General features: G+C 36.3%; 1 protein-coding gene across 8 annotated transcripts in view; it reads right to left on the reverse strand.

Annotated features, from left to right (window-relative positions):
- FBXL4 (F-box and leucine rich repeat protein 4) overlaps window positions 1-12,929 on the reverse strand; it is a 79,725-nt gene that overhangs the window by 20,739 nt on the left and 46,057 nt on the right. For 4 of the 8 annotated variants that reach the window (XM_518648.6, XM_001136579.5, XM_009451692.4 and 1 more), the window contains 2 exons: window positions 10,714-10,958; window positions 4,575-4,788 (listed from right to left, as the gene is read on the reverse strand). In XM_518648.6, the coding sequence (XP_518648.2) occupies window positions 4,575-4,788; window positions 10,714-10,958 (459 nt within the window). The remainder of the gene's footprint in view (window positions 1-4,574; window positions 4,789-10,713; window positions 10,959-12,929) is intronic. The other 4 variants (XM_016956029.3, XM_063813294.1, XM_063813295.1 and 1 more) reach the window with 1 other exon arrangement.

Here is a 12,929-nt window from a genome sequence, read left to right on the forward strand (position 1 = left end):
TATTTAATGCTCTGCGTCTAATGAAATTCAACAAATATATGCCACTGACTCTGCACATAGCTTACTTAGTGAATTTTCTTTGCTAAATTTATAGGACATTTGTTATTTCTCTGATGAAGTCATTTTTCATTGTAATCCTAAACACATCTAAAGAAAGAAAAAGATCTCATGAAATAAATTAAGAAACCAAGTTGAACTATATTTTACTATCTTATAAGGCTAAAAATTCTGAACAACCACTGATGCAGGGAGGGACCACATCAGCATATAAGACAATTCTGACCCTGCCACAGTTCTATTCTCCTGAGGTCTCATTCTTACTGAGTCATCAGGCCTGCTGCATGCCTGGCTATGGCTAACGACTTAAGAATACATCACCTAGCTATCAACAACACATCATTTTACATGTCAAAATTATTTTGAGGATTATCTGTCTCAATGCTGCTTTCCATTACAGTATAAAATTGAGAGTAGGCCTATATAAACTACTTACTTAAAGCAGTTAATTATGTATTGATTCTACAAACTTTCACTTAAATGTTTCTAAATGTAATTTGAATAACAAATTGTGATTTATAAATTCAGAACAACTAAGACTTCAAACTAAGCTTGTTCATAGTAAAAAGACAAAAAAATCCATTTTCCTGCAGAAGATATTTATAAAACATAAACATAATAGTTTGTATTTTATCATGGATTATAATGTTGTATATGTTAGTTACTATGTTGTATCTCCTTACCAACTACAAATTAGAAATAGTAAGTAGTAAAGAAAATCCTTGTTTTAGGTAAATAGCCAAGCTATCAGAATAACTACTATTCTATGCTTTTATATATGTTATAATTTTAACTACAACACCAAGGCCACAAGACCTGAGTTCAAATCCTGACTCTATTGCTTGTGCCAGCAGGCAATTTATTAATCTTTTGAGACCTTAATTTAATTATGTGTAAAGATGAGAGTACCACCAACCCTATTCAGACTGGTGTAAAGAAATAATAATGCAAAATATCTAGGACAGCCAACAGAATATATTCAGTAGCTTTTTCCAAACTTTGGGACTAAAAATCCAGGTCTTCAAAATCCTCAAAAGCTTTATGCACTATGCATACGGACTTGTCTAAGTCTTGCAAAATGGCATAAATATACTATATTTATTAATGCAAATTATGTAAAGGCACATAAAATGTAACAGTATTGTATCATAAACTGGTCTCTGTGAGGTTAATATGCTATAATACAATCCATATTTTTAATACTAATTTTTGCTTATTTTAGAATTTTGTAGGGTTCAGGAAAACAGGGTTAAAGTGGTACCAGATAATTTGTAGCCCTTTTAAAACAAAATAACCTCTCCAAGAAAACTAAAATTATTATCTTCTTTTTCTTTTCACGTATGTCCTTAGAGCAAGCAGAGGCATTTGAAATCAATTACTACTCCTTCTTCAAAACAGAGTCTAGAATGAGAATATACTGCCAGTGATTTTGTGGAACATTTAAAGAGAGACCAGTCTCCTACACCTTGTCTTCTCATTCTCTGTTTGCTCTCATACACCATCATTAGGTGCAAGGTAAAAGGAGTGTGTGTATCAAAGGAAGAAGGAGGTGACATAATGCTTTGCTTAAGTGACAATGGAGGTGTTTACAGATTGCCATGAATACTAGTGCTGTAGCTTCTGTTTTTAAAGAAGTCAGCTGATTATTTTGCCAACTCTCCTTTTTCTAATTTACTTAGTGCCCATGTGGGACTCTGATACAGATCCCAAGAATGAGGAGACAATAAGAGAGTGAAGTATAGGTAGAAAGCAATGAGTTCGGAGGCATTAAAAGTAAACACTGCCTGGGTAAGATTTTTCTAAATTTCACATTTGCCATTTATATCACTAAAATAACAGCATATTTAATTTTAAGTCAACCATAGATCACTGAAAACTCAGTTTTATAATTTTTTTCTACATATTCAATGTCAGAAAAATTGCGTAGTGTTTATATTTTACCAGATGAGCCAATAAAAAAAATTTAATAGGAAGTAACAGAGGGTACAACCTAAATTTTATTTAATATATTCATACAATGATTTTACATCTGTATTTAAGTAACTGAGGGAAACCAGAGCTTATGCTATCTAGACCTAGGTACGTATGTATAAATTTCCACTCTTCAGATATGAAATCTTCTTAATCCTCATAAATCACACTTAAAAAATTTGGTCATATCTATCAGTCTGAAACAAATTTAAGAAAACTGTAGACTAATAATTCTCTGACACTTAGATCACATTACTATACAACATTTCAAAAACATCTCATGGGATATATTTTCACAAGCCACAATAGATATAAGATGCCTAGCAAGTTAATATTTTTTTGGTTTTTACCCTATTTTTCTTCTCAAAGGCTCATTTAATAACTACATTTAATAATTATGCATGCTATATTTCTTATTAAACAATCAGAAAATTTTAAATGAGGCACTTAAATCCTCCTTGCTCAGAGGATTTCGTTTATAGTACTTAGGCCCATAAAATAGTAAATGTGCCAGTAAAAAGCAGGTATGGCATAATTTCAGAATGAACAGTCCTACCCAAGAAAAGATAGCTAGCAATTTTATACCCACACAAATGGGGAGTCATTTCACCACAGACCAATGAAAACACAGGCTAATATCATCTGGCATTCAGGGACAATAATTATTTCATTTTACAAATAAAAAATCTGGAAATCTGAGACAATGTCTTCACCTAGATTACCAAGCTTATTGCTGGCAGGGCTAGAACTAGAATCAAAGTCTTCTTTCCACCCTGCCAGGTCACCTGTTGAAGTCTAGCTAAATATTTTGCCCAAAATTGAGAATAATGCCATCTTAATTCATTCGGTGTTGCTATAACAAAATACCTGAGGGTGGGTAGCTGATAAAGAAAAAGAGTTTATTTAGCTCACAGGTATGGAGGCTGGGAATTTCAAGGGGCATGGCACTGTCATCTGCTCGGCTTCTGGTAAGGGCTTTCCTGCTGTGTCTTAACATGGCAGAAGATCAAAGGGGAGGCAGACAGTGCAAAGAGGCCAAACACAAAGGGCATCCTTGCTTTACAACCACCTGCTCTCTTGGGAACCAAATCATTCCCACCAGAACTAATCCAGTCTCCCAAGTCACTGGTATATCATTTTGGAAAAGTAATTTGGTTATCTTTATTCATTTACTTAACAAATGTTTACTGAATGGCCAATCTTTACCAAGTACTATTCTAGATTCTGGAAATATGGCAATGAAAAAGACCAACAAGGCTTCTACCATTATATCCTAATGTGAGAAGACAGAAAATAAGCAAGAAAACAAGTATCATTTCAGAGAGTGACAAGGATGTTAAAAAGGAAATAAAACTTGATGATATGAAGGAAACAAACTAGAAGGGGTGCTACAGTGTCCAGGAAGCCATCTCTAAAAAAATATGCAAGTTGAACACTGAGCTGAAAAAAGGGCAGCCATAATGAGCTAGACAAACATTCCAGACAGGCAAAAAAACAAAAGCCCTGAGCTGGGACCGGGTCAGAACATTCAAGGAATAGAAAGAAGGCCAATATGCATGCAGCAGAGGGAAAAAGCATATGACAAACAGTATGTACTACAGGGGCCCAGGTACATACTCTTTAACCTAGCAATACCACCTCTAGGACTCTATCCAACAGCAGTAATAGTAAGTATGTGTAAAACCATGCACAGGCTCATGGTGAAACCCCGTCTCTACTAAAAATACAAAAATTAGCTGGGCATGGTGGCACGCGCCTGTAATCCCAGATACTCAGGAGGCTGAGGCAGGAGAATCGCTTGAACTGGCCAGGCGGAGGTTTCAGTGAGCCGAGACCATGCCATTGCACTCCAGCCTGGGCGACAGAGTGAGACTCTGTCTCAAAAAAGAAAAAAAAAACTATGCACAGAAGAATGTTAGTGCTAGGTAGTTTGTAAAAGGAAAACAACTGGAAAAACTAAATGTTGATCATTTGGAGAATGTTAAATAGATTATGGTATAACATACACTATTACAGTAAAAGAGTTAGATAATATATGCACTGACCCTGGAAACATGTCCTAGAGATATTATGTGAAAAAGCAAGTAGACTAATATATATGACATGATTCCTTTTTTAATGAGACTCATTAACTATGGTATTACAAATTTTAACCCCCAAGTCTGGTCCAGGATAAATACCACTTTGCTTCCTCCCACTGCAAGCAAATGTCCTCTTACATACTATCCTCCTATCTTTCTCTAATTCATTCCCTGCCAGCATTTTGGCTTACCTCAACCAACTGCTTATTTTTTTTCCTGGGGACATAAATAGCATCACAAAAATTTTAAGAGCATAGAGAAGAACATTTCCTTATAATTTAAAAGCATATTAGGTTTGAAATAACTGCACAATGACTGAATCAGCTCTATTGATTTCAGAATAGTCAGAAGGCATCATAAACTTGATTTAAAAATAAAAAACACATTATTATGAGCAATTACAGAAAACCAAATCTTCAGTTGGCTACCATAATAGCAATGATGAAAATTATGAATTACTCTCACCTCTACTTTTGTTCGATAGAGAACAAGTCGTTTAAGGCTGCATAACTTGGCAATGTGGTTGAAAGCTTGAGGTGGTAGCTTATCACAGGAGGAGAGATTTAAGGCCTGTAGATTTGGACACATCTCAGAAATAACTTCTAAGCAAGTTTCATTAAGAAAGTGGCTGCAAGACAATTCAAGGCGTACTAATTCAGATCCACAAACCTTCAGAAACCTGCCAAAACAACATTCCATGTGAATTTTATAAAACTAAAAGATATTTTTGCAAGAATTTTGGAATTTTAGCAACTCTAAGTAGATACATTTGAAAGAACAGATTTCTATTAGGGAAAATGTAAAATTTGTTTTGCTTAAATTCTTATTCACTGCATACTGAAATATGAATGGTTAGGCTAAAAAAATCAACTTGAGAGAACAAAATGAATTCACATCATATAAAAAGTCAGCTAATGCTAAGTGGAAAATTAAGAAAGTAGAAGATATATTTTTCCCACTTACCTATAATTCACATCTGAGTTGGTAAAGCCAAAAAACAAAAACAAAAACAAAACAGCAAAACATAACAAAACTCTAAACTCTTGGGAGATATTTCCCCCTCAACAGTATCCATCAAGTACTGGATAATATATTTTGAACACTGCACACGAAAGTGACAACTTATTTAAATAACCTCAAAACAAATCAAACTAGGCTCCTCTCAGCTCAGAAAATGTCTATGTGGGTTTAACTACAGCACTGTTATGGTACTTGCAGCTGTTACTATTTAGCAGCTAGATTGCTTGATATTGAAAATATTCAATTGCAGCTTTACATAAAATATATAGAAATAAACCAAGATGAAGGTCACAAAATGCTTTATCAGAGTAGTTACCACAATATTTATGTCAGTTAGGTTATAGTTGGGGGAAAAATAGTCCTGTCTATGATCATCCCCTGAAAACAATCTAAAAGTAAACATGAATCTAGGAGTATTTGAATCCATGAAACTTTATCAACTAAGCAAACTGAACCCTCTTAACAGTGTACCAATTATGCCTGTCCAGGTCTCTTGACATAAATCTTCCCACCAGTGTCACATCAGTAATATACTGTTAGTCAATTTATGCCACATCTTTATTCCTAAATGATTTAATGAGCTTACAAATACACATACAAAGTAAAATTGACTAAATCAGATTAGTTGTGTAAATAAAAGAAAGTAACACTGGTTAAAAGATGGAGTTTTTTGCATTGTTTGACTAGTTCCTAGCAGAGACCTTGGAAAAGGCATCTACTCAAGTCTTAGCATTTCCTCAGCTATAAACGCAGACTTGAAGTATGTAACAACATTCACCACACTGCCTCGTGGGATTGAAGCTGAAATACTACGCAAATGCAGTTTTTAAAGGTCAAAGCACCCCATAAACATTAAGTATAAGTTAAATCTTGGCCAATTCACATTTAAACAATAAAAAAATTCAGTTGCTGCAAATTTAAATATTGTAAATAACCCAGTAGCCTGCACATCTTATTTACACCTGAACACCCGTTTATTCTAAATTCAAACTTGTATTATTTGATTTGTGACATTTCATACAACTGCACACTCCTTCCTTAAAACTCTGACACTCCTCACATAACTCCCTCTCTTGGATCTCCTCCAACCCCTCTCACTGCTGCTTCCTTTGCTAGCTGTATTAGCTAAACTGCAGTCCACATGAAGCACATTCATTCATTCATTCAACAAATATGCCCTGAGCTTCTACTATCATCCAGGCAATAGTCTAGGCACTGGGGAGATAGCAGTGGACAAAACAAAATCCCTGCTCTCATGAAGCTTACTAATGTTTTGAAGAGAGAAGGAGATGATAACCAAATAAGTAAAGTAAGTCGCAAATTTGTGAAAAGTGCCCAGGAGGAAATAAAAGCAGGGAAGGGCAATAGAAAGTGTCAAGGATGGACAGAGTAGTCAGAGAAGCTTCAGAGATGTGGTGAGTAAAACCCTGAAGGAAGCAAGAGGGTGAGCAAAGCAGGTATCTGGAGGAAGAGCATTCTAGGCAAAGGGAAGGGCAGTCCAGGGCAGGATAACAAGCAGAGTGAAGAACAGTGAGACGGGGGATGCAGGAGGCGCAAAATGATGGCGAGATGAGTAGATCAGAGATGAGGGACAGTTGACGTAGTGTGTGTCACTATAAAGACTCTGGCTTTATACCAGAAAGCAAACTGTTAGGAGACAATAGGAAACTTCCCAACTTGATTTAATGAATGATGGAATTTGAAAGCAAAATAAGATAAAGTCTATACCTATACTACCTTTCTGACTTTCTTTCTCTCAAGAATCCCATATTGCATATTTTTACTCTGAGCAGATTATTTAATATCCTCATATTATCTCTACTTAAATTTTCAAAATGTATACTACCTACCTTTTCATATCTACATCCCAAGAGGGCAGAGACAGTAGCAGACTCAATTAGCTGAACACAGCTCTTACTTCTTTCCTTAATGCTTCTCATGCAGGTTTTACTTTAATGCATAATTACATATATGTATTTTTTCATCTCAACTGTGCCACTGATCATTTGAAAGGAGAACTCAGCTTGTTTACTTCCTGCAGTCAATTCATTCTACATTGTGAATGCTCACAAAGTATTTTTTTATACTGAAGGTTTTATGAGAGGACCTAAGTTCAGATAAACAATCCCAGACTAAGTCTCCTGCTATGAGAAAAGGAATCTCTGGAGAGAAAAGTAAATTGCTTATCATTATGAGGTGATTAATTTGTCCAAAATAATACAAGTACATAAGAAGCAATTTACTAAATGGTAACTTGCACCCTAAAATAATTAAGATCACATGAATGACTTGAGTTTACTTATCACAAAATAAAAGGTAATAGTCCTCAGAAATTGCCTGAAGTATAAAAGAGAAGAATTAGATATAAATATCTATGACTTCTAAATTCCTAATCTCATGTTTTTTTAGCTGACCCTCACCGAGTTTTCTAAAACAATATATTCAAGATAATTTTAATCCCAAATAACTTGGAACATTATTTAATATAGCTGATCCAAAATAAAGCCATTAAAAACAAAACTTCCTGCTTAACTGTATATGGGTACTATCCAACAATGATAGAAAGAAGGGAAAAGACCATCTTAAAATGGTCTCTACTTTCTAGAGTTGACAATCTAAGACACAATTGTATAAAATATAGGCAGGCAACTGAATAAATATATTAGTGGGAAATAAGCTCTTTATACCATAAAACTTTAGCTCTATGTCAAAATACCTAATAAAGTTCTCGAATCTAGAATGCATCCAAGAATGTTTCCTAAAGGAATGAATATAAACTACCGAGAACAAGTAAGAGGAGTTTAGAGTAAAAACCTACACATAACTGAGGGGGAGATCAAGGCCATTCAGCAAATATTTGAAGAAAAATGGTAGGGAAAAAATGAACCTAAGGCTTTTTGAACAGAATGATACAATTAAGTTCTAAAGCACAAACAGGCAGGCAGGGAAAGGAACATCTAAGACTTCAGGGAACCATACTAGAAAAGTGGAATTATAATAGATGTGATTTTAATGAGTAATGATATGCATGAACAGTACTCAAAGTAATAAATCACAAATCTGTAGCTAGAATAGGATTTTAATAACTGATTAAAAGTTTTAAGTTCTCTTTATTCCAATGTAACCTATTTCTCCACTATTCTGAATAATAAAAATTCTTAAAAAGTTATTTAAAATCTAGTTAAACAGTTCTAACTTGTGAGATAAGGCTTTTAAGCAACAAAAATAAACTGCATCCAACTTTTTCCCAAAGATTTGTTCAAAAAGCAGCTCATCAACATTGGTCTCTAGTTTTTAAACGTGCTTTTCTTCTTTAAAGTATTACAAATAAGTCTTCTTCATAGTAATGAGCATAAATAGACCATACTTATTCAAAGATTATTCATTAATAATCAAGCCATGCATATTTATTGTTTATTCTGGGAATGCTGCCTACAAGCCATAATAACTATCAATTCAGCAGTCAAGTCATGGGGGCCAACAGTAATCAGTAGGCAAAACTCCAATATGCCCCGCACAAGAAAAGGTTCTCTCTCCCTCTTACCTCAACTTTTTCTTTTCTTAATGGGAATAGTGACTACACTTAAAGGAATGCCATCAAGACTTATGATTTTACTGGCTGAAATACTACAGTAAAATATGAGAACTTAAATTTATATATGGCTTTTTCTGATTATTCAAACTGCTCTACAGCAACTACCCTGGGTGAATTGAAAATGGAAGATAAATTGTGGGTTAGAAAGTAGACAGAAACTCTAACTTTGCAAAAGATCTTTATCCATTACTGGTATGGCTAAGTTTTCTTCTTATAAGTGATGTTTCTTCTCAAGCGCCAGAAGCTGCATAAAGTTTTTAAAATTGATTAATATTAGCTTTATATTTTACTCGTTATTATCACAGTCATATGCAGCACTTTGCCAGTACAGCTGGACTTCAGCCATTCACGACTAATATTTTCTTTAATGTCTACACATTAGTTACTACCCTGTTACTCTGTTTATAAAAATAAGGGATATGTTTATATGTTTATCTTAATATCTTTATCTTCTCTGTAGCCTGAAGGCAGGAACTATATTATATATCTCATGTCTCTGTATATGATCAACACCCACTACAATGCCTTGCACACAAAGGGTGAAAACAAACGTTTAATAAATTCTTAATAATGGAAAACATTGGGAAAGAGCTATGAGGGTAATTAAAATACCCTAATGGTCTACATAATGTAAAATAATGCTTACTGACACCACTTGTTCTGTTTTCATATTCAGTTAGTTTTGGTTTATGATAATGTATACTCTAAATATTCACAGACTTCATTAGCTTCAGTTCTTTCTTGGTCCTATTAGCAGAGAAAAGAATTTGAAATATGTGTGTTTGGGGCAAAGGGAAGTAGAAAGGACTAAACTGTGTTTCACTGGACAGCTGCCAAATATCTAGCAATGAACCCCTTCTCCTGGTTCAATTTCTGGCAGAAAAGAAACTCAGTGCATCCATGGTTTCAACATGTGCTACTAGCCATTACTACTTGGTTTATTTTTCACTTTGATGCATAAACTGTCAAGCTCAGTATTTGGAACACATTGTTACTATTTCAAACATCATTACTTCATTTAAATCTAACAATATCAAATCTTTATTTCTGGAACTGCATCTTTATTTTTATAATCTAAGTTGAGGAAACAAGGCTCCACATACGAATTTCTAATTCATAAACCACTGTTCTAGAATGTACACTGGGGATATGTGTAGGGATTGCTACAGTTCACTTTTTATTTTTTAAAAATAGAATACAAGAGTATTCATTAATTAAAAATAACAGAAAATTTCTCTAAAGTTTCTATTTCTTCATTATTTAACTTCAGGAAAATGCTGGGATTATATGTAACATACAATGAGAAAAACCATGACCAAGGTTAGGAGAAAAACACCTGTTTCTATCCTAAGAAAAATTACTATGGCATTACTAAATGAATATGCACTTGTGCAAGCTTTCAAATGCTTAACAGGTGACATTTAATAGTAAGGAAACTAAATGCTTAAATAGAAAGGAGCGGAAACACCTGGGCAGGTCTGCAAGTGTGGTCGTCTATTTAGCATGCAACTGCATTTTCAACATAATTAGTTTAAATGAGCTTCTAAATCTGGGTGATGTATTGCACATGTAATTAAGATTTAATTAAAAATGTTCTATAATAAATTGTTTTCCATTTCTGACAAATCACATTAGAGAGGTAGATTTTGATTTGGAAATAGTTTTTAAAATGTGTTAATCATCTTTGCTGCAAATATGAAAAAGAAGAAACAGGAGCTCTGCTGAAAGTTACTTGGGATTTAAAAAACATGAAGTAAAGGGTATAGTTTCCCTTCATATTCATATAAAATTTAGCTGAAGAGGATAGTGAAACACTTATTTTTTTATAAGCAGCAGCATTCTAAACATGACACTCAAAATATATTTCCTTTTTATTTTTGTAAGTACATGTTACATAATTTCAAACTTTTATTATGAAAACCACTACATAATAAGTATAACCTGCTGCTGGGGGGAAAAAAAAAAACTTCATCAAGGCTTTGTACTAACCTGCTAAATCCTGCAACAGAGATGAAGCCTCTATTGCCAGTCCAAGATAAATTAAGCCACTGGACAAGAGTGCAGCGAGACTGTAGAAATTCCAGAGAAGTGTCACCTAGTTTTGCCCAGTATGGTTGCAGATTGAGGTGGATGTATTGCAGAGGATCACAGCAATGCTGGCTCAGTAGTTTGCAAGTCTGTGCTAATCTACACAGGTCTGGTAGTGTAAGATGATTCAGAATCAGTTGAATAAGCTAAATAAGACAGAGAAACCAAGATCATCAAGAGTGAAAAGCAGTATCATTCTATGAAACATATAACATGATCTAACAAGGAATAAAAGTGTCATACATTTTATAACAATATTTTCACATAGTAAATAAACATCCAACAGAATTATCCAAATAAAAGAAATCGGAGGAGGAGCCAAGATGGCCGAATAGGAACAGCTCCAGTCTACAGCTCCCAGCGTGAGCGACGCAGAAGACGGGTGATTTCTGCATTTCCATCTGAGGTACCGGGTTCATCTCACTAGGGAGTGCCAGACAGTGGGCGCAGGCCAGTGGGTGCGCGTACCGTGCGCGAGCCGAAGCAGGGCGAGGCATTGCCTCACCTGGGAAGCGCAACGGGTCAAGGAGTTCCCTTTCCGAGTCAAAGAAAGGGGTGACGGACGCACCTGGAAAACTCGGGTCACTCCCACCCGAATATTGCGCGTTTCAGACCGGCTTAAAAAACGGCCCACCACGAGACTATATCCCACACCTGGCTCGGAGGGTCCTACGCCCTCGGAATCTCGCTGATTGCTAGCACAGCAGTCTGAGATCAAACTGCAAGGCGGCAGCGAGGCTGGGGGAGGGGCGCCCGCCATTGCCCAGGCTTGCTTAGGTAAACAAAGCAGCCAGGAAGCTCGAACTGGGTGGAGCCCACCACAGCTCAAGGAGGCCTGCCTGCCTCTGTAGGCTCCACCTCTGGGGGCAGGGCACAGACAAACAAAAAGACAGCAGTAACCTCTGCAGACTTAAATGTCGCTGTCTGACAGCTTTGAAGAGAGCAGTGGTTCTCCCAGCACGCAGCTGGAGATCTGAGAACGGGCAGACTGCCTCCTCAAGTGGGTCCCTAACCCCTGACCCCCGAGCAGCCTAACTGGGAGGCACACCCCAGCAGGGGCACACTGACACCTCACACGGCAGGGTATTCCAACAGACCTGCAGCTGAGGGTCCTGTCTGTTAGAAGGAAAACTAACAAACAGAAAGGACATCCACACCGAAAACCCATCTGTACATCACCATCATCAAAGACCAAAAGTAGATAAAACCACAAAGATGGGGAGAAAACAGAACAGAAAAACAGGAAACTCTAAAATGCAGAGCGCCTCTCCTCCTCCAAAGGAACACAGTTCCTCACCAGCAACGGAACAAAGCTGGATGGAGAATGATTTTGACGAGCTGAGAGAAGAAGGCTTCAGACGATCAAATTACTCTGAGCTACGGGAGGACATTCAAACCAAAGGCAAAGAAGTTGAAAACTTTGAAAAAAATTTAGAAGAATGTATAACTAGAATAACCAATACAGAGAAGTGCTTAAAGGAGCTGATGGAGCTGAAAACCAAGGCTCGAGAACTACGTGAAGAATGCAGAAGCCTCAGGAGCCGATGCGATCAACTGGAAGAAAGGGTATCAGCAATGGAAGATGAAATGAATGAAACGAAGCGAGAAGGGAAGTTTAGAGAAAAAAGAATAAAAAGAAATGAGCAAAGCCTCCAAGAAATATGGGACTATGTGAAAAGACCAAATCTACGTCTGATTGGTGTACCTGAAAGTGATGCAGAGAATGAAACCAAGTTGGAAAACACTCTGCAGGATATTATCCAGGAGAACTTCCCCAATCTAGCAAGGCAGGCCAACGTTCAGATTCAGGAAATACAGAGAACGCCACAAAGATACTCCTCGAGAAGAGCAACTCCAAGACACATAATTGTCAGATTCACCAAAGTTGAAATGAAGGAAAAAATGTTAAGGGCAGCCAGACAGAAAGGTCGGGTTACCCTCAAAGGGAAGCCCATCAGACTAACAGCGGATCTCTCGGCAGAAACCCTACAAGCCAGAAGAGAGTGGGGGCCAATATTCAACATTCTTAAAGAAAAGAATTTTCAACCCAGAATTTCATATCCAGCCAAACTAAGCTTCATAAGTGAAGGAGAAATAAAATACTTTACAGACAAGCA

Source organism: Pan troglodytes, chromosome 5, assembly GCF_028858775.2.
Source record: "Pan troglodytes isolate AG18354 chromosome 5, NHGRI_mPanTro3-v2.0_pri, whole genome shotgun sequence".
In the NCBI taxonomy this organism is placed as follows: Eukaryota; Metazoa; Chordata; class Mammalia; order Primates; family Hominidae; genus Pan; species Pan troglodytes.